General features: G+C 37.5%; 2 protein-coding genes and 1 non-coding gene across 6 annotated transcripts; 1 reads left to right on the top strand and 2 right to left on the bottom strand.

The window, feature by feature from the left end:
• Nucleotides 1-987: 987 nt before the first annotated feature.
• LOC148846571 (uncharacterized) lies at nucleotides 988-2,410 on the top strand. The gene is made up of 2 exons (XM_088956303.1): nucleotides 988-1,443; nucleotides 1,662-2,410. The coding sequence occupies exons 1-2, from the start codon at nucleotides 1,148-1,150 to the stop codon at nucleotides 2,155-2,157; spliced, it is 792 nt and encodes a 263-aa protein (XP_088812429.1). The 5' UTR covers nucleotides 988-1,147; the 3' UTR covers nucleotides 2,158-2,410.
• A 16,575-nt stretch (nucleotides 2,411-18,985) lies between these two features.
• TRNAY-GUA (transfer RNA tyrosine (anticodon GUA)) lies at nucleotides 18,986-19,077 on the bottom strand. The gene is given in 2 exon segments: nucleotides 18,986-19,021; nucleotides 19,041-19,077. It is a non-coding gene; the product is annotated as a tRNA-Tyr (tRNA).
• Nucleotides 19,078-19,717: 640 nt separating this feature from the next.
• Nucleotides 19,718-22,743, bottom strand: LOC148846573 (polygalacturonase QRT3-like). 4 transcript variants are annotated; one of them, XM_088954091.1, is made up of 3 exons: nucleotides 22,080-22,743; nucleotides 21,326-21,574; nucleotides 19,718-21,104 (listed from the first exon to the last, which is right to left on the bottom strand). In XM_088954091.1, exons 1-3 carry the CDS (start codon nucleotides 22,323-22,325, stop codon nucleotides 20,037-20,039), a joined length of 1,563 nt encoding a protein of 520 aa, XP_088810217.1. In that variant the 5' UTR covers nucleotides 22,326-22,743; the 3' UTR covers nucleotides 19,718-20,036. The 4 variants fall into 4 exon arrangements, with proteins under 4 accessions (XP_088810217.1, XP_088810219.1, XP_088810218.1 ...); XM_088954093.1 differs by having other exon boundaries at nucleotides 22,230-22,705; XM_088954092.1 differs by having other exon boundaries at nucleotides 21,326-21,568; nucleotides 22,080-22,705.
• Nucleotides 22,744-23,083: the final 340 nt, after the last annotated feature.

Here is a 23,083-nt window from a genome sequence, read left to right on the forward strand (position 1 = left end):
TAGGAACATCTCCTGATTCTGATGATAGTATCAGAACTGATGATGTCATTATTGAGAGATGTTCTCAATACATGGTAGGTATGTGTGCCGTGAGAGTTGTGGGGGCAGAAATGTGAATTCTATACCACCAAGAACTTTGAACAACCAAAGTATCCCATGAATTGTGATGAAAACCACTTATTTGGTCATCTCGTTTATGATACCGGTTGATTGAAAGCAAATTTTTTGGTTTAATCGAACAGTTTTCTCAAATAAACATTTCAATGTGGCAAAGTAGGGAAAATCTATGCTCCCAGAAAGACATGATAGCAGAGTCCGGATCAGCTCCTCATACCGCACGCCTCACACCAACCTTACAGCATGTATTGGCTGTACATCGGGAACATCTTCTATACTTGTATTTATTATTTATGGGAGATGTTCCCAATAGAGAGTGGGATGTCGCTGTGAAGAATAAATTCCAATTAGATAACACAAAGGCTCTAACTCTGGATGGATGGGTCTTGATAAAAATCAACCACGTAAAAAATAGGATTGCGTTGTAAACTATGGATGGGTGTATATTTTGCACTTTGGTCTGATTTTGCTTGTATTTGGTAGTGGTGTTTTTATACATTATATATACTCCCATTCAATAAAGTTTTTACATGGACAATGGATGTAAATGTAATGTTAATACTGATTTTTTAGATGTAAAACTTCACCGTAAAAGTGCACTTACACGGCAACCAAACGCAGCCTAGAGAAACAATAAGCTACTATTGAGGATCTGAAAGAATTAGGATATGGTCCTCACAGAGCACCCCTAACACCATCCTCGCATTGCATTGGGAACATCTTGGGAGATGTTTTTATCGCACGGCTGCGATGCGCTGTGAGGCGCGATCTGTGAAGAGCAAATCTGATATCGTTCTGAACATGAAATCTTCATGGACAAGTGGGTCCCCCGTCCCGTTCCTATACACCCACGCAAACAATCTTAAAATCACACATCATGGCCTTCTTCAAAACCACCCAAAAAGCTCTGAGAAAAGCTACGTCTCTCTCTCTCTCTCTCTCTCTCCGCGCCTCCGCGCCTCCGCCATGAAAAGGAAAGACTGAAACTCAGAGAGGCTTTTTCTGTTTTATTAATTTAAGAAGAAAAGAGATGGCTTTTCTTCTTCCAAACCTCTCTCCATCTCTTTTCCTTCGGACCAAATCAAAGGAGCAGCTCATACACCAGATTTCCATTCCAAAGTCCAGTTCCTCTCCCCTGTTCATCTCTGCTTCTCCTCTTACCAAACTCGAGGCCCCGCCTGTTCAGAGTCATCAGGATAACGACACCTCAAGTGCCCATGATAAGCAGAAGAACGACTTCTACGTCAACCTCGGCCTAGCTGTACGCACCCTCAGAGAAGACTTGCCCTTGTTGTTCTCCAAAGACCTCAATTACGACATCTACAGGTATTTGAATGCTTTTTCTTGATAATTATTATTATTTTCTTCTTCTGGGTATTTTAGGTTTTGGGTTTTGAGTTCTGAGACTCGGCTCTTGGAATTTGGGCTTTAAGTTCTGAGAATTGGGTCGTTGTCTACTTGTCAAATAAATTGTTTTCAGGATTTCTAGAATTTGGGTTTTGAATTCTGAGAGTCTCTGGGCCTTCTGTTTTTTAATTTGGCAGAGATGACATAACATTTGTAGACCCGTTGAACACGTTCACCGGAATCGAGAACTACAAATTGATCTTCTGGGCTTTGCGTTTCCACAGTAAAATCCTGTTCCGGGAGATTTCGCTTGACATTTTCAGGGTCTGGCAGCCTTCCGAGAATGTTATCCTGATCAGATGGAACTTAAGAGGAGTTCCCAGGGTCCCATGGGAGGCAAAAGGTGAGTTTCAGGGGACTTCCAGGTATAAATTGGACCGGAGTGGGAAAATTTATGAGCACAAGGTCGATAATTTGGCGTTTAATTTTCCTCAGACACTGAAACCAGCAGCTTCGGTGTTGGATTTGGTTACTGCCTGCCCGGCAAGTCCGAACCCAACGTTTTTGTGGGGACCGACAGATGCATACTCCTCATCTTGGTTGGAATTTTATCGGGCTGTGAGGGAGACGTTGGATAATGAAGGGTTTTTGCTTGGGCAAGATGGATTGCTTACTTGTTCGCAATTAGTATGAACTCGAGTAAATGGGGATGGATGGAGCTTTATGTATGTCATGCTCTTCGGTTATACGTATTTGTCTACTATACCATGTATCATATACATCTCATTGTTTGTTAAAGTACAGGTATAATGTACATAGGCAAGGATGTTGGAGCATTCGTGTACTTGTATTGGTGAATTATGTCTTTAGAGCTCAAATGTGTATCATTAGGCACTCTGTCGTTATTGCATATAATAAAGCTTTTTCCTATACTCACTTCAGTTTAGTCATGGCCTATCTGAATTCATGTGCAATTTAATACCTAGATATAGGCGTTTCATGGGGTTAACTTGTATCACTACTTCTATGGGACAGATTAAATGGATGCTACCACTTATGATTGCAGATGGAAGATAATTAAATATGTATGGTTTATGGTGTTCAATGTGTCATATTAATTAGTTGATGTGGTACTAGAAATATTATGGGATTTGCAATGTAAACTGATGTTATAGTTATCTCTTGAAGTTATTTAGAAGCTATTTGGCATCAGGGTGTCATGCTGTTAAATATTTTCATTTGAACAGTTTCTTGACAAAATCCTTGGTGGAACACTTCAAAATCCTTTTGACTTATTGAGTCTTTCTTATTACGTGTGTACTAGCTGGGATTTCTTACAAATTGGAGCTTTAGTAACTGTAGTTCTGTGTTTTATGAAAGATGTTGAGTTCCATGTGTTCAACTAACTTGGATAATTACTGCATGTTATATCCATGATCTGTATGGATATGGATTCCACCATTTCATGTCAGACATGGCTCAACTCTACCTGTTACACCTAACATTGGCTTTTCACCTTTCTGGGGCTGGCCTATTGATTCCTGTTTTTCTGTTTCTTAAACTGACTTGCTTCTGTATTCTTTGTGCTTTTAAATACATTTTCCTTCTAAAAGTGACATACTTGGGAAACTAAAATGAAATGCATTCAAAACTATTAAGTAATGATTCTGGGGCCAATGATGTCCCATCTGCTGCTTCTGCATTATCTCTGCAAGAGATAGAATCAGAAAGTCATTTGTGCTGATCACCAAAAAAGAAAATCATTTATTTTTGCCTTGCTCTTTCAAGTTTCAAACATGTGTTATGAGCTCTTTTTTTGGCTCCTTTTAGAATCAGCTGACGTTTTCCCAAATTTGGCTGTGGATCTGTCATTGGCCTGGCAATAGAAAGGTCTTGGAAAGATTGGTTAGATACTTGCTTGTAATTAGACTAAATTTGAGGAAAATGTGGATGGATGGATATTTGTGTCCAATGTTCTTTGGTTCTATGTATTCATCTAGTGTGTCATGTATCATATGCAGTTGATTGTTTGTTGAAGGCATAATGTATATAGGCAGGAAAGCTGAAGCATTAGCATGTCTCATTTGTGGCTGATTGTGTATTGGAGACTTGAATCCAGTCTCCATTGATACAAGTATAATGCATGTAGGCAGGGATACTGGAGTATTCATGTACTTCGATAAGGGAATTGTGCTGTGATTGGTGAGTCTTTTTCTTTACAGTTCAGATGTGTATTTATAGGTAGTCCTTGATTTATTTCTATACTCCAGCTTAATTTCTATAAACTCTTAATTCATGTGTAGCTTAAGACCTAGAAATAGGCTTAATATCATGTGTTTACATTGTTGTAGTACTTCTATAAAAAAGGTTAAATGGATGCTAATGCTATTATGTATGTTTGACAACAGAAGATAAATAAGGATGCATGGGTGTTCAATATTTTATATTAATTACAAGTTGTTCTTCTAGAAATTACTTAACAAAAAAAGGTTGTGATTCTAGAAATATGGGATTTATAATGTGGAACCGATATTATATTTAATCTTTCTCAGGCTCATTAATAAAAATTGAAGATGCCCCCATCCTACAAATGAGTGAACTTAGGGGGTTAAAACTTCTTCACATATCTCTTCAATGTTCTCAACAACTGGATGGGTTTGACAACTCCTTTGACACTCTTAAAGCTTGTCTACATCTGAGAAAATGGTTACAATTTGCCCCAAGTGTGTTGCAAGGGCTCTCCTAAATGGATGAATTAGATTTGAACACTTGATGGGTTCTTGAGGGATAATTTTACATAACATTTTCTCTCTCTAATCTCTCCTTGCTTGGCATAAATGAATATCTTTTATTAGCATCTAATGTACACACTGAATGCCATTCTTCCCATAAAATGTTATTAGACAACAAAGATAAGTTTTTGAACCTTTTTTTCTAATGGCGTATAATTTTAGGACTAAAAATTGGACCATTTTGGTAGTTTATGTTTTTCTATAAATGTGCCAATAGGTTCTTTTTTCATCTTTCTAACTCAGACTTCTGGCACATGTCAGGTTCTGATTCACATGTCTATGTCCAACATTGCTCAAAGACCCTGCCCATCTCACACAACTTTCTAATTAGCTTTTAATGAGTAACTTCATTTAATATGGACACACGCCCTAATTATTAATTTGTGACTTCCTTTGGGATTTTTTTTTTTTATATATATATAAAGAAGAAGAGAACTTCAGGATTGCTTTATTGTGAAGTACTTTTTTCTTGACTTGTTGACTTGATTAATCGAACTAAACAATAGGATACATACTAAACCCATCTCACACAACTTTCTCACAAGATTATCCTTTTTTATTTTATTTTTGTATATGCGATTCCTCTCTAAAATTTGAGATTCCTGTAGGGTAGCAGCCATGGTTCAAAGTATTGATATGCATGGCATGCAAAAATTGCATATCACATGTTTCAAATGGGTGACATGCTTAGATAAAAAGACAGGTAGGTTTCAGGAATTGAGCCAGGACATCTCTAGGAAGGGTATTAACCTTTAAAAGTAGCCATATGTCCTAAATCCATGTATTTAGTGTTTTGGTGACCCAAAATGTGATACAATTTTGCAAGAAAGTGGTGGATTGAGGTTGAAAGTAAGCTATTGGGTTTGCACGTCTTGGGCGGGGAAGATTTTACGAGATGGGTATTTAAAGAACTGGATGAGAGGTATCCAATGAATGAAAGTCCAGGAGCTGAAGAGATTGACTTTGGCATTAGAGATGAAGAAGCTTTCGACTCATAAAGATCAGAAAGTGAGAATAAAAGTGCTAATAAAGAAGAGAGTGAGGCGGTTGCAGCCAAAACTTTTGAGAAGAATGCAGTGATGGAGCTAGAGAAAACTAATGAGATATTGCAGCAAAATACGAGGGACTCCAATGGTTTTTTAGTACAGTCAAAAGATTCAGAAATCATAAGGATCTTCAAACTGTCAAGGCTCTGAAAGTATTTGCAAGGTTAAAGGAGGTCTATTTGGGATTGGGCCTAGTGGGAAGGTTAGGAAATCAAAGAGAGTCAGTAAGAGTAAAGAAGCTCTGATACGGGCTGCCGGGGAAGCTGGTTTGTAATCACGAGGGGGTGGGGTGGGGTTCTGACTTCTGAGGTTTCCAAGTTTTTGGAATGGACTTTAGAGTTTCTTATTGTGGGTGGTTCTCTTCTCAGTTCCATATTAACTGTTGCCCCATTAAGACTGTTATATCTTTTTTTTTCTTAGCTTCTGGAAACCGTTATATCTATTTATTTGAATTCATTTGTTGTCTTTTCAATTAAAAAGAATAAAAAGGTTGCAAATTTTGTAGAAAACATCAAATCTTGCGCTCCTCATTTCGTTTCTGTCTAAAACCTTAATCTCTTTCCTCTCCCCTCTTTTGTAAGCGCACCGTATTTCCCACCAGAAACACACGGAAAGCACACCATTCACTGGCAGAGATTGCACCATTCTTGCCCGTAAGGCCATAACGCTGGTAATATTTATTCGGAAAAGGGAGCTAGATTTCATTAACACTGCTCTGAAAGAGTATATTTCTTCCGGAAGAGAATGATCCATCTTTAGTACTGCTTGAAGTATTAAACAGCATGTTTAATAATTTGAACTCATGTTGCATAATCCTACCGTTTGTCTTTAACAAGGTATACCTGGTAAAAGAGGTCCATGCAGTAAGCAGAAAAAGGGAAGGAGGCCTTGTCCCCTGCAACAGTCTGGATCAAAGATCAATTTGTCTTGTCCCTGCTTGAAATTATCAATGATCCAAATGGAAACGATGCAAATGGAGTGTAAATCCCAGTTCAGGGTAAATTTGCACGCTGGTTCACTTTTGCCTGTGACAGAAAACACGTTTTTCAATGCATATTTACATTGATAATAAGATATTAAGACTTGGTTTGGAAATAGTACAAATGCAAATATGTATGGTACAAATACATACAAAATAATACGGAATATAAAGTTTTTCACTCTATATATTTGTATTTGTACTCCTTCCAAAGATGTAAAAGCACATGGATAAAAAAAAGTAAATTTGCATTCAAATGGGCTTTTGATAAAAAAATGCATATGTTTTATTGGAATTCGTGTTTGCATCCATTATAACTAAAAATCTATTTGGTAAGAAGGTAAACTTGTGGTGCAAAACTAATCTAACTTTGCAATTTATATCTACTGTTTTACATTCTACGTATTTGCATTCACACTTATTTGCATCATTTTCAAATGCAGCCTAAGCATTATTTTAAAGGCATCAAAGATCAATTTGTCATCACTATATTGATTCCGAAGAGACATGCATCATCGTTCCTTTGTCTTATATATTGTCTGGATAAATTTACATAAACATTAAGGCTGTGTTTAGAATCAGTGTAAATCAATAACAGTGTAAAAGTTTACATCAGTTTGATTTTGTCTGTGTTTGGAAGGAGAGTGTAACTATGATCGACGTAAAATTTCACTTCGGTTTAGTTTTGTGTACATTTGGATGGAGTAGAGTTTTTCGTTGATAATTGATGTAAAACCTGTCAAACATAAAATTTTATATCAATCATCAACGTAAATATTACATTAATTTTATCGAAATAAGACTTTACACTCTCCACCTATTGTATTTTCAAAAAGCAATGATCACTTTCACAGCAAATGTAAAACGTCATCAATATAAAAGTACACTGATTCCAAATGCAGCCTGAATTTCAGAGTCAACCGTCTAACCCATGTTGTTTGCAATCTCAGGCACGGTTTAGAATCTAAATAAGTAGTCAACTGAGTGATGCTCCTAGCCTGTTAAACAGAGTCGTCAACTTTTATGAGTGGGGGAACAGGGCATTCTATGTGGTTGTGTTAGTTCATATGAATCAAAGAAAGAAAAAGTAGATATTTGCCAAAGCAAAGAAAAATCCAATCAATTAATAATCCACCATGTTGTTGATTAATCCAATCAATTATAATGCGCCTTCGTAAGACTGTAACTCAACAGTGACCCCACCAATTGAGCCACCAGGAACAAAATGCTATTTCCTTCTGGTATTGAAGTAGATATTTTCTTTCTACATTGTTTGGTGTTGACAATTTAGGAAAAACTGTCAATTTAATCTTTCATTTTCCAAGTGAAACATATTGTCTATGTGCATTTGCAGGTGACAATATTTCTAAGATAAAACTATTTATAATTTATGGACAGTTTTTAAACTATTATAAGTGGACAGTTTTTGAAGTGGGAGTAAATGATATATATGTCCTTTTTATGCCCATTGTATGCTTGAACAAGGGGGTAGAAAATGTTCAATAAAAATTCCAGAAAGAAGGAGCATTCACTCTTTTATAGATAGTATAGATTCATGCCAGAGAAGATGGTAGTGAATAACAACAAGATCAGATCTCGCATTGCTGTGTTAGGATGCCAATGCATAAGGTTGATCGTCTCAACCCAGGCCTGGGCCAAGCAAATCCTGGCCTCCTAGTCCCGATCCAGAAGTTGTATATCAAGTATCATATTTTACTATATATATGTTATATACCTAACAATAAAGTTTTAGATGTATTTTTTGCAATTCTGATAAAAAATAAAAATAAAATTTTAATTTTTAAAATATAATATTATTGATTCATATGACCAGACAAGATGCTCAGCCCATGAACATCTCAATTAGTTAAGGTTTAAACTTCAAAGTATCGATACTTATTACACTGTATCGTGCATGTTGTATCAATACTCAGCTTACTAGGTATGATAAATACCGAGAGTTTGAAGTTATCAATATAGAGAAGCTTGGGGTTATTAGGATTAAATGTTGATGATTATAATTTGGATTTGCGAGATCAATGGCTAAGGTTAACGCTTTTTTTAGATTGAGAAAGGGGGTCTTACAAGTTCATCTATAAGGATTGAACATGTGGAGGTTAAGGCCATGTTTAGTTCAATCCTTATTCTTACTTAAGATGAAATTCTAAAATGGACAAGAATTGGTAAAAATAGATAGAATGAGAAAATATTGCTATGAAACATTTTTTTTTTCTAAAAATGAATTTTTTTCATATTGACAAATGTCATACGTTGTTCATTTTCATTCTTTGAAAAAAAAAATCGTGCCGGTATTCACAAACAATTAGCCTAGCTCTCCAACAATCAATGTTTACCACTTGGCATAAATGTTTTGTAAAAGTACTTTAATAAAGTATTTTAGCAAAAGTGTTTTTATAAAAACACTTTGATAAAAGTGCTTTTGTAAAAGTCCTTTTATAAAAGTGCTATCATAAAAGTGCTTTTGTAAAAGTACTTTCGTAAAAGTGCTTTTAAAAGTACTTTCATAAAAGTTCTTCCATAAAAGTGCTTTCATAAAAATACTTCCATAAAAGTGCTTTTGTGAAAGCACTTTCATAAAAGAAGTCCTTTTATGAAAGTGCTTTCATAAAAGTTTTATAAAGTGCTTTCGTAAAAGTCAAGGTTTTTAAAACCAATCCGATAACAAATCGGCAGGGGTTCGGTTCCTAGGTCGAACGATCTAATTGTTTAAATCAAATTAATGACCCATTCTCATAAAAAAATAAAAAAATTAAAAAAAAACGGTCAAAATCGTTGAACGGTTTGAATGCCCAGGTCAGCGGTTTGTTGACCAAATCAACGTTGTTTGGAAAAAATCCAGTTTTGGACAAAACTGGAACTAATCACTTGACTGGTTCCCGATTTTTCTGGTCCAGTTTTGAAAACCATGGTAAAAGTACTTTTATAAAAGTGCTTTCATAAAAGTGTTTTTATAAAATTACTTTCATAAAAGTGCTTTTATAAAAGTATTTTTGCAAAAGCACTTTCATAAAAGTGGGGTGGTGTGGGTTTCCACTAGGACGTGATTCTATGAGTTTTCCCATGAGAGCACACCGCAAACGAAGGAAAAGAAGGAAGCCTCGTCAACCTTTGGTGACAAGGGAAAGAGAAGAGATAGTGGAAGTTGATGTAACCGTTTCTGGTCACGTACCAATTTTTTTTTTGTGTTGTACTAATTTTTGGGCTAAGTACCTCGTCATTTGACCTGCTCCCAGGTGGCCTATGACTCACAGGATGATGGAGCTCCCTGGTGGCGAACTGCCTGGTGACGAGCTCCCTGGTGGAGAGCTACCTGGTGACGAGCTCCCTGGTGGAGAGCTACTTGGTGATGAGCTCCCTGGTGGAGAGCTACCTGGTGACGAGCTCCTTGGTAGAGAGCTACTTGGTGACGAGCTCCCTAGTGGAGAGCTACTTGGTGACGAGCTCCCTGGTGGAGAGCTACCTGGTGACGAGCTCCTTGGTGGAGAGCTACCTGGTGATGAGCTCCCTGGTGGAGAGCTACTTGGTGACGAGCTCCCTGATGAAGAGCTACTTGTTGACGAGCTCCCTGGTGGAGAGCTACCTGGTGACAAGCTCCCTGGTGGAGAGCTACTTGTTGACGAGCTCCCTGGTGGAGAGCTACCTGGTGACAAGCTCCCTGGTGACAAGCTCCCTGGTGGAGAGCTACCTGGCTTCCCTCTACATGAGGTGATCTCCTCTCCATTGCCGGTGGCGGGAGGTGAGGGACCTGCGAGAATTGAATTAGAGGACCCAGGGGTATTTTCTCGGCGGGATTCTCCGATGCCTAAGTTAACATTCTGATTGTAGGGAGCTTGGAGAGAAATGAGAGAGCTAGAGAGCAAGGATTACCTCCATTTTTTCATTCTCTCCCCCTTGTCTTTGGGGGTTGGAGTCCTTATATAGTGGTGTCCTGTCAAATAAGGCATAACAGCCTCTGTCAAGTCAGGCGTAACCGCCTCTGTCTCTCTGCTGCAACCGTTACTGTCAGAGCTGAGGTGGCGGGTACAGGTGGGTGCAGGCGGTTGCTGCAGAGTACGGCTCAACCAATCAAGGGACAACTCTCAGGACTAGCAGGCACGGCGCCGCTTAGCGAGAGACGTGGGCACAGGTCTCTGGATCTGTCAGGTACGATTGTCAGGCAGGAGATCTTCCTACGATACGCCAAGCTGCCCCTAAGTGCCGAGCTACCTGTAAGTGCCGAGCTGCCCCTAAGTGGCGGGCTCTTCGTAAGACGCGAGGTTGCCTGCGGAGTGGCCAGCTGCCTGTGGCGAGCTGCCTATGCCGAGCTACCCCTAAGTGGCGAGCTCTTCATAAGACGCTAGGCTGACTGCGGAGTGGCCAGCTGCCTGTGGCGAGATGCCCCTAAGTGGCGAGCTCTTCGTAAGACGCTAGGCTAACTGCGGAGTGGCCAGCTGCCTGTGGCGAGCTGCCTATGCCGAGCTGCCCTAGCTATACCGAGCTGCCTCTGCCGAGCTGCCCTAGCTATACCGAGCTGCCCGAACTGCCCAGTCGTCAAGAGGTTGCACTTGGTTTGCATGAGGTGCCAGGTGTCACAATTTCACTGGAGGGCCAAATCCGCCCTCATCAGAAGTGTTGTAGGGGCTACCGGCGTCGAAGGACAATGTTGCAGGGGTCGATCATTAGAGCCCGTTTATATATATTATGTATGTATGTGTTTGTGTAAGAAAATATCTTTATTTATTATTTATACTTTATATTCTAACCCACTTGCCCATTTACCCCATATTTGATAATCTATTTCTTGTGAAGCACATGCCTCACATAGATGATCACTCTTCACTGATGCATACAAGTGCAAGAAACTAAATAAAAATGCCTTGCTCTTAAAACACTATTGGTTCATATCCTTGAATATTAGAACTCAATTTATATGGTTTTATTCTTCTAGTGTATAGATTTTAGGGAAGAAAACTACTTTGGTAAGATTAGGTTCAAAATATTGATACAATACACCCCATATCAAGCATACCATATCATACATTTGGGTATTGCTACCCCTTTTTAAGGTGTTTAAAAAAATACTTTTTTAATAATTAAATAGCATATACCAAAACTTGTTGCAAAATTGAAAAAAAGAAAAAAAGCTAGAAGAAAGATGTGCATGGTTCAATACTCGATATATCCCTTTCAACGTATTGGGGTGCATCAATAATTTGAACCATGAACCCATGTCTAATATATAAAACAAGCCATATAAGATCTTAATTTTATATTCTTTATGTTTTCATTATTTATGAATTATATCATATTTTGCTCAAGACTTATGCCTCAAGACGCCTTGAGGCTTATCCCTCACCCCCACCTTTAGCCTTTTAAAACCTTGATTAAAACTGTTATATTTATTTTCTTTTTGCCTTGAAAACCGTTATATCTATTTATTTAAATTCATTTGTTTTATTTTTCAATTAAAAAAATAAAAAAGATGTTCTAAAGCCCGCGCTCCTCATTTGTTTCTCTCGAAACCCTTAACATCTTTCCTCTCCCCTCTTCTATACCTCCCCCTCACACTTAATGCAGGGGACTGTTGGGACTCACTGGTCAGAGAATCTGTCACCGTTTGCCGTCCGACGAGATGTGCAGTCCATGAGCATCTCTATCAGTAAAGGTTTAAAGTATCAATCTATACTTGTCAAATTGTATCTGGCATGTTGTATCACAGTATTGAGACTATTAAACTACCGGGTACAATAAATACTAAGAGTTTGGGCATTTTAATGGTTTCAATTGATCATCTGTGAACGGTTGAAACAGTGGAGTAGGTAAGTGATGTAGGCACATACGGTCTTGGCCAATAGCGGGTTTGCACGTGTCTGACGGTGGCCCTCAGAGCGGACCCAATCAAGGCACGTGTGGAGCAGAGGTCGGCGAGCGATCCGGAACCAATGGCATAGCCGTACTTAATGACCCCGGATGACCGTGATCTCCGTGTAAAGACCTCATCCTGATCGTCCAAGCCTACATACCTCCAAGCGGCCTCAAATATAACTAGGGGGCAACCCTCTCAAGGTAAGGGGCTAGAATCTAGAATCTAGAATCTACAACTTGGACTTAAGAGCTTGCTACTTCCTTTGTGGCCTCGTATAAGTGTTTTCCTCTCAAGCTTCGTCCACCTCGCCTCCCACTCGAATTGATTTGACCGTCGGAGTCTCAGCCTTGGGTATGAACCCGAGGCCTCTGATGCTCTCTCTTTTGTACTCTTCACAGGATAGGCCTACCAGCCCTTGACTACTCAAGCCTTTGACTATTCAGCCACACCTCGGCCCGGGAGTGAATTAATAGTGTTGCCCTCAGCCCATTTTGACCGGCAACAGTAAGTGTTTGGATTGAACAGATTGATTTTGACAAAGTTAACACTTTTTATGTTATTAATGGGTTAGGGGTTAGATCAAACCGTCTTGACCTCATGTTGAACAATGGTCTGAAAGTACTTTAGTTTGCACTTGGATCAGACCAAATATAAGCTGCTCTCTGCTCTGCTGGTTTATCTAGGCGGTTTTTGCTGATACGGTTATCTACTTGAAGTAGTTTTTCTTGAAAAATGACCCTCATGTAATTAATGAGTTTGTGCAAATTTTGCATCCCGAAAACTGAAGCAAGATTTGCACCACTTTTCTCCTTAATTCTTTCTCATATCAAATAGGGACCACATTATCTTGCTTCCCATCATACTCCCAAGTCCCAAGAAAAAAAATAATCCTTCTCTTATCTCTGAGAAAACTTTGGCTGTTTGGATGCTTCCTCCACCTAACACATTTATCCTATTCAGTCGCTTGTTTGTCCTTTTGGTTAAAAAGAATATTGATTACAAGAAAGGTTCAAAATATAGAAACACTTGGATGCACCGAAAGGGATGTATCGATACTTTGTACATTATACTTTTTATTTTTTTCAAAGGCTCAGTTTGGAAGGAATACAAACACAAATATGTACAGAACAAATCAATGTTTTCGAACCGTCATTGACCTGGACGGTTAGACCATTCGAACCGGAAATCATTCAGGCGACCGGTTCTGTTTTACCCCAAACCCAGTCTTTGGTAAAAAACCATTGAATTAGTCAATGAACCATTGACCCAGATGGTTTGACCGTTGAACCATTTGACCCGATGAATGGTTTGTGATTTATTAAATAAGAGCTAGATTCTAATGAAAAGAAAAATCTCTCAGATCTCATATTTGAAATCTACTGGAGAGAGAGAGAGAGAGAGAGAGAGAGAGAGAGAGAGAGAGAGAGAGAGATCAGTTGAGGGAGATCTCAGATCTGAGAAAGAGAGATCTGAGACTAAGAGAAATCTCATATCTAACATCGCCGCCATTGTAGTTCATCATCGCCGTTGTCATCGATTCTACAACCGACCTCCTCCTTCTTTTTCTTCTTCTTCTCTCTCTTCTAAACACTCTCAACCATCGGTAGTCTCTCATTCTCAAACAGTGAAACCCTTTTTCTCTTCTATATATATGTATCTTACCCTAATGTTCCAATCTAATGGGTAAGATGACATGTCACCATTTATAATATTAAAACCATTTGAACCGTTTGACCCAGACGGTCAAACCGCTAACCCAAAAATTGGTGGCCAGAACGATTTCATTTTCAGATTGGTTTTTAAAACCTTAAAACAAATACATATAAAATAATACAAAATACATAGTTTTGCACTCTATATATTTGTATTTATACTCCTCCCAAACAGAGCCAAAGTTTCAAATTTAGACTTATTTTTACATGGTTTAATCATTAAAAAACAATTTCTTGAAAACACCTTCGGAAAGTGAAAGATAATATGCCTCATACATATATATGGAAAATGTGAACCTTGATTACACTTACGAGTACCTTTTTTGTGCAGGAAGTTCCCAAACAGTCAGTTTTAATTTTCTCCTATCTCCATTCTCTTTAAAGTGGGGACCATTTCATTTTATTTTTCACAAATAAATAAGATAAAGTCAAATTCGAAACAAAAGTAAAGAAGAATTTATACTCGGCATATATACTTCCACTCCCGAAGTATTTGCACTGGTGCAAATGAAATTCACACAGCAAACAAACTGACAATTCCCAAGATTTGAAATGAAGGACAACAATGCCAAATGGGGTCTATGCATGTTGCAACAAAAAAAAAAAACTGATGTCACCTTGATGCCACCAAGGCACAATGGACCTATTATTTGCCATTTTCCTTCACTTTTTAGAAAATAGTGTCTTAAATCAGGGGGATTGCAAAGTTGGGTTAGTTTGGCACCGATAAATTTACCTTCACCAAAAAGACTTTTTAGGTGTAATGGATGTAAAAATGAATTCCAATAAAAAATATGTCTATTTTTATCAAAAGCCCACTTGAATGCAAATTTATTTTTTTATTGTACTTTTGCATCTAATTATCAATGTAAATATGTATTTTCTATCATTTGGCAATACATAAATGTAATGCACATTGTCAAACACAAGAACAAATTTACCCTAAACCAGGATTTATACTCCATTTGCATCGCTTCCAAACGCAGCCTAAAGCATTTGAAATTTTGAATAACTCTTTATTTGAAAATTATTTAATTGAATGGTGGAGAATTCATTAAATGGTGGGCTTATTCTTGAAAACATGAGATGGGTGGGCAGGTTATGGAAGACCCAAAAGTCCAATAACAGTCCATAAGTCTGGTGGCCAAATAAGCAGCTATGGTGCCAAGTTGTCTTTGCCTGCAACAATTAAAGAAGGTAAGAAACCTTTCTCATGTCAAATAACATTGGAGCAGTCAATAAAGTAAAAAATGGAGTTGCCAAGATGGAAAGCATGGTTGGAAAAAACGAGTTCTCATTTGCTGTGAACTGAGCTTTTGTTTCAATTGTTAGGGTGTTGGCTCATACACGAGCAAGGTTTGTCAAGCCAAATCGGATAACCAACCAGTTAGGGGTCCGGTTCTCGAGTTGAATGGTTCGATCTTTCGAATTGAATGGATGGCCCATTCTGACAAAAAATTTAAAAAATTACAAAATTAAAAACAACCAAAATTGTTAAATGGTTTTTGGCGAAATAACGGTTTTAGGGTAAAACAGAACCGATCACCTGATCGGTTCCCTGTTTTCCAGCCTAACCATGCATAGGAGTGCTATGACCATGGTCGCAGCTATGATTTTTAAAACCCAATTGCGGACTAGAAAAAACAGGAACCGGTCACCTGACTGATTCCGTTTTAACCCAGAACCATTATTTTGCCCAAAACTATTGATTTGGCCAATAAATCATTGACCCAGACAGTCAAAGCATTCGAACCGTTCAATGGTTTGACCATTTTTATTTATTTATTTATTTTTATCAAAATAGACCGTCCATTTAATTCAAATGATCAGACCGTTTAACCCAAGAACTGGACCCTAACTGATTCGTTGTCTGATTCAATTTTTAAAACCTTCATCGCAGCAAATGATAATGGCGATATATAACAATCCAATAGGTCTAGACCCATAGACAGATTAATAGACATATTTGAATAATAACAGTGATGATGATGAGGAGGTTATTTGATTAGTCAAGTGGGAAGCGTCTCTAAATCACCTGTCTTATTTCTACCACGTGGAGAGATGATGTGAGAAATAGGTTCTTTGAATTGGCCACATGTGCAATCTTTGAGTCCATATCAATCAGCTCATTACCTAACTTTAAGTAGTGTATTCCACAAGTATTCATGTTGAAAGTTTTAATACTTTAATATTAAAATTATGTGATAAGAGGGTTTATTCTGACCATTAATGTTAAATAACTCTCAGCTGCGAATTGGGAATATCTCCCCCATAAACAAAACATATTAATATGGAGATGTTTCCGATACATGGTTGCAAATGACTGTAAACATGTTGCGAAGATTGAATTGGTCTTTTTTTGGATGATTTAGGTCATGTTTGGTTTGTTGTTTAGGGCTTTATTTTATTTTTAATTAAAAATGAGCAAGAATGAATAACATTATAATTTGGGTTATAAAATTCTTGCCATCAATTTCATTCTTTTCAGAATGAAAAATCAGCCCATAACACAAAAGCTGGGGTAGCCTTCAACATAAAAAATAATCATGTCCCATCTTTGCCCATTTTCATTCTTTAAAGAAACTCTAAAACAGATGTTAAAAATCATCAACATAAAAACATTTTTATGAAAACATTTTCTCCAAAGCACTTTTGTAAAAATAATTTTATGAAAATTACTTTTACAGAAGAAAGTGATTTTATAAAAGTACTTTTATGAGAGCACTTTTACAAAAGCATTTTTATAAAAGTAATCTTATGAAAAATACTTACAAAAAATATTTTTACAAAATTACTTTTACAAAAGTACTTTTATGAAATCATTTTTATAAAAGTACTTTTACGAAATCACTTATACAATAGTACTTTTATGAAAGTATTTTTATTAAGGGGTTTTTACCATTTAGTCCACCTTTGAAATCCTATCTCCACCGTATAGTTGGGGGTAGGTGCCAGGAATTGATGCCAATCAATGGGTGGGTATGGGTGTTATAGGTGGAGCCATTCATAAATTTGAATTGTTGTACTTATGCAGTTCAAATTTGAATTCTGAGGTGGAGTGTAGGCTAAAAATCCCTTTTATCAAGGTACTTTTTATGAAAGCACTTTTACTGAAGTACTTTTATTCATTTTCTTAGGATTGAATTGGACCCAATCTAGCATATTTTCATTTTAATTGGACTAGGTTGGATTGTAGTTTTTTTTTTTTGTATGTTTTTTGGATTTTTCATTTTATTTTGGTGTTTGATTCAATTTGGATTGGATTGGACCCAATCTGCTCCATTCGCATTTTATTTGGATTAGATTGGAATTGGTTTTTATGGATTTGGTTCAATCTATTTGTAAATAGACCAATATTGGATTGGACCATATTGGACCAAATGTAGTCCAATTGACAGCCCCACTAGTAAACATCTATGCTGATGATTTTAGAGACTTAGGCCGGTGGTTTATGACTACTAACACAATTTTTTTAAGAATGAAAATGAGCAACATAAAGCACATATTACTTTGAAAAGAATTCATTTTTCAGGAAAAAAACGATTGGTTCATAGCAATATTTTCTCGTTTTACCCATTATTGTCCATTTTAGAATTTCATCTTGGGCAAGAATGAGAAAAAATGAGAGTTGAACCAAACATGGCCCTAAGTAAACATCTTCACACATTTATTAAAACCTAACCTTTAGTTTTTTTTAGGTAAAGAAAAATCATAACTTACCCTCTAATTTGCATATTACTAAAATAATCAGTATAGTTTGTAACCGCTTAATTCCATCAATAACCATTTATATTTTCATTTGTGAATGGTCACGTGACCTTCAAGAAACAAAACCCTTCCTCCATATTGCCAGAAAAATGTAATTACGTAAATATACTTTGTGGTGTTACTAAATTACTTAAATGCACCTTACAGTTTCCAAAGCTGCTCAAATACGCCACACCAAAAAAATAGAAAATAGGGGTATTCTAGTTGATAACATGATTTAATGATTGTTAATGGGAGTTAATACCTTATATATTAGACTTAATGAGAGGGATTTGATTGAGTAGATAAGTGGTTGTTCATATTATATTTATATTCTATTTTTACAATTAAAGGGACCAAATACAAAAATTGGGATATTTTACTCAAACAAAAGTTACATACTCTTATTCGCACTTTTAATAATAGTATAAATTATTGAACAAATGGAAATTAAATAACAAAAAAAATTGGAACATATTTCTCATTTATACTATTTAGTTGCAATATTAGATCCTATGATCAACTTAGAAGGTATATATATATATATAAAACAATTAATTCATACAATGTAAGTACACAAAAAATATAGGTAGAAAAAAAGAAATTAAAATATATATATATATATATATATATATATATATATATATATATATATATTATGTAATATGTAAATTTATATGAATCTAGAATTAGAAAAACTAGTTTAGTGCCACCAGCAAAACATAGTAGTGGTATTAGTATCACATCAAGTAGAGTTAAGGTGTGGTTTTTAATAAGTAAAACCAATGTTTAATCATCTTCTTCTATTTCAAGTTCATCTTTCAATAAACTTTATTTTTATTTGCAAAATAATTTTTAATTTTCCTCACATTTGAGAAAATAGATCATTTTTATATTTTAGCCTAATAGGAAAATAATTTGTAAGTTTCTTGTGTTTGATCTACTCACCCCTCAGATGCTCATAGTAGTATTAAAATTTTGTTTTAGTGCAGAGAACTAGATGCTAGATGAGAGTAGCCAATGATTGATGAAATATTGGAGATATACACATCTGTTTAAAAGATTGGTTAGATGCAAAAGATATGTTACAAGATAAAAAGATAACATGATACATCATTCTATGTATAACCCGAAGATTTATTTCATTTTTTGAGATTTTCAATTTTATTTGTTAATTGTAATTTTTATCATCAATTTTATGATAGTATATTCTTTTTCAATTTCATTTAATCTTTTTATCCTAGAGATTGATTATATTTGATTTTCATGTAATCATTTTTCATTATTTTTTAATAATTTTATGATTTTATATCTGATCGAAATAAAAGAAAACGAAAAATTGCAGGGGCAACATGACCCGCTACACCTCATAAAAAAAGTCCGACCTGCCGGATTCGAACCAGCGACCTAAGGATGTCTAATGGCTTTTACCAACTACAGTCCTCCGCTCTACCAACTGAGCTAAGGTCGGTCATCTGATATTGAAGCAACACAATATTTATATAATAGATTAAGTAGTCGTCCCCATCACATATTCACATGGTGCAATATCATCAATCCGTGAGTCCAAACGTCTTCCTTGTGATTCAATTACACCCTTAACTATCAAATTTTCATTTAAAGTCGGTTTGTGGACAAGGTTAAATTACTGTCTCTCACTGTTTCCTTTTCGGCTTTACTTTCTCGTGTGGCTTACCAACCAAATGCAGAAGAGTCTGCTTTCTTCCCTTCAGATCCCACACAATATGTTCAAGTTCAACCTCCTCTATATGCATTTAGGTTACGGTATTTTGACTAGGAATTTTTGTTACAAGTGTACCCCAAATTCAACTGATCGTTATAATCCTGCCTAACCAGACCACTCCATAGGAAGACTTTTTGTACTTGCATAGAACTTTTACCTCAAGCCCCCCTCCCATAGATTTTGGACCAGTTCTAGACTTCAATTTTCATGTCGTCTTGGTTTGATCCTACCAGGATTTTAATATGTTTATTGTCTTTGATTGATAAATTCAAATTTGATGTCTGTAGGCTGTAGGCTGTAGCCACTCTCCTCTGTGGAATGTGGAACTGTAGAATACCCCAAAAATATCAAATTAGCAGTCCAAAAATTTCTCCCAAACTAAAGAATCACATTCCAAGTCACCCCAATTCCACATCAAATGGGTTGATTCAATCTTGTCAATACAACACAGTTAATTCAGTTTGAAGCTTATAACATTGATGTAGCTTTGAATAAATAAAACAAATTTATTTAATTAACTTCTGTAATGCATGTAATATATGGTGTTTAATTTGAGCAGAATAGAAGTTGTCTATGCTGCTCATTTGCTGCCAGAGGTAGGTCCCTTTTTCCCCTCTTTCTTCTTCCACCATGTGAGCCCAGGGAAGGATGAAACCATTCAGTAACTCTGAATGAATTAATTATAATTAGCTCTGGTCTACTGTAACATAAACACTTGCAGAAACTGGCACATTGGACTCAACCACCACACGATTCCGTGAAACATTCCTCAGGGCATGATTAGGGAAGGAGCCACTGGTGCTCAATGTGTACTGGACATGGCTGATTCGATCAGGAAACAGTAGGACTCCATTGAAATCCACAGTCCATGAGCTTCCATTCCCTTGTGCCATTCCGTTTGCCAGTGTGGCCTTGACTGCCATCCCCCTCACATTGTTCCGATCAACCACCACCTGATCGATGCTTCTGAAAGGCCCATTTGATTGATCCAACTGAACAATGCTGATCCCTTTGTTGCTTCCACTGAACATGTTGTCGACTATGTTGACACCACTCAGCACACCCTTCACAGACTTGAACAGAATGAAGGCATCCCCAAGGAAGAAGGTGTTTGAGACATGGAGCTGAACTGGGTCTTCTGCCACAATTCCTGTGTAGTCCATGTAACAATTCACGATCCTGGTCTGTGTTAAACCAGGCAGCTTTAGATATATTCCGGTGCCGCCGAAGCCAGTGGCCTTGTTGTAGCAATGTACGCCGGTGAGTATGTTGGCCTGGCCGGACACCATCACTCCAACGGCGGCAGAGAAGATGACGACGTCTGTGACTGCATTGTCATTGCTCATGAGGTTGATTGCAGTGCCGGAGAAGTTCCTCTCGCCGGGGTCACCGCCGGCTGTTATGTGTTGCCCAAGCCAGGAGTTCCTGATGTAGGTCTCGTGGCCACCTCGGACCAATATCCCATTGGTTGTGAAGTGAGAAATGTAACAGTTGTCTATGGTGGTTCTGAGGGAGTTGATGACTGAAATGGCACCACCTCTGAAATTACAGTCCAGGAGAAGGTTCTTCAGGGTGACATCTTCATAGGTGTAGAGGCGTTGTGAAGAGCCTTGTTCTTTTATAGATACGTTCTGGTCCTCTTTGCTTTCATGATCAGTTGCTGCTGCTGCTTCTGATGATGATGAAGCTGATAGCTCTATCAAATACCCATCTTTGGGAAAATCAGCTGATGCTCGTAATGATCCTCCATGAATCTGTCAGCAGGCACAGAACAAGTTAATAGAAACGGAAACCCAGTTTTGATTAGATTAAAACTATTGTTGGGTATGTTGTGAAAACCAGACATTCAAGTGGTAATCCATCCAAATCATTCATGGATTGATTCTGAAAACCAGAAGCTTAAAGAAGATGAATATTTCTAAATAAAATATGAACAGAGAGATGCAACAGATTCGATTAATTTGAATATCACTACCAAGAGATTTCCACCGCCGGTTGCCGGAAGTTGCAGGGGACGACTTATCATGTAAGACCCTCCATCGAGATGAACTTCTGCTCCCCCAAGATCAGCGATCCCTGACATCAGCTCCTCTCCAGTTTGAGCCTGGAAAGCGTCAGAAATCGCCCTGAGGAGGGCGTCTGTGCTGTCGGTTTTTCCTGTGGGATCCGCTCCGTAGTCCGTTGCGTGATAAACTTGTGAACTTGATGACATCTGCATCTGCATCTGCATCACCAGGTGCATTAATGATTCAGCTTCCTAACACACACCAGAAAGCATAAACGCAACTACTGAATCCATCATCACGAGAACTGGTAACAAGAAGAAATTTTCCAATAACAGAAGAAGACTATTTCAATTTGTTTATTAAAAAATCGACGGAATGGACACTACCCCCACCATCATCATTTCTGTCACTAATCACCAAACCTCACCAAAATAAACAATGATATATCAACAGACAATTACGGTGTCAAGAATCATCACCATCACCATCTTCAATGAATGACCCATTTCCCATAGATTAACAGACAATTACAGAAGATGATTTTGCAGAAAACACAAGATTCCTTCCTTGCTGATTACACCACCATCCCCATGGCAAAAAGATTGACAGAAAAGAAGAGTATCCGGAACAAAGAACAAACACGGCCAAGGCTAATCAGGATTCACAAAAGGAAAATCAGCTAAGAAAGAAGAACAAGAACAAGAACAAGATTACGACAATCACCCGTGGACTATTAGTATTACTGAGCAATGGAGAAGCTGAGCTCATCAACGCGGGAGACTGAGACACCGAGTTGCGGCGAAGGAGCGAAGCTTTGAGCGACTGCATTCGATACATTCTTTCATAATAAGGAGTGCTGGAAATTCGACCCACCTTGGAGTTGTCGCCATAACCATGAATTACTATCAAGCTGGCCAATCCCAAGAAAATGGAGACCGCCACAGCTTTTCTCGCCGTTGTTGCTTTCATTGGTTCCTTGTCTTCTTTTTCTTGCTTCTTCCTGCTGGAGGTCACAGTCACACACAATACGTTGACAAGAACCTCTCTGCAATTGTCTACTTTTATATGTGGAACACAAAGAGAAAGAAGAGGAGAGAAGAAGATTAAAAAGAGAGCAGAGAAAGAGAGAAATCTGTGAACATGGAAAGAGGAGGGCCTAACTAAGAGATGGGTTTCTATGTTTTCATATTAGCTCATACAAAAAACACCCACATGGTTCTTCCTCTATATTTGTTGAATTCCCTCCTCCCTTTACCTTTTTGAATTCTTGTGAATTGTTAGAGGCTCAGTTTGGAAAGAGTACAAATACAACTGAGCCTAAGGGAAAACTAATAAATAAGCTGATAACCAAACTCTAGCCTTAGAAATATTACAATATAATCTCAGTGGAGATGTTGATGAGGTGCATCTAGCCTTACCATTAGGTCTGTGGTCATGGCCATGTGGCAGCTGCAGGAGGCTTGGTTAATGGTGATTGATTTCTTCATTTAATTCAATGGGGCCAGCTGGGTTTGTTATAATACATGATTGAATCTTCTAATGGGGTTAAGTGGGGGGTTTTAATTTGGATGGCTTGTTTGCTTGCCAGTGCAAAACTGGACCTACCCATTGAGAAAGAAAGAAAGATTCTGACTGCATCATCAAATATTTCCCAAGGTTAGACATTTTCTCTTCTTTGCTAAAATCAGACATTTTCCCTTTGGGTAAAACCAGATGCCCTACGGGTT

The sequence above is a fragment of the Nelumbo lutea genome, chromosome 7, assembly GCF_056320005.1.
Source record: "Nelumbo lutea isolate HS-2025 chromosome 7, American lotus-T2T, whole genome shotgun sequence".
NCBI classification, from domain to species: Eukaryota; Viridiplantae; Streptophyta; class Magnoliopsida; order Proteales; family Nelumbonaceae; genus Nelumbo; species Nelumbo lutea.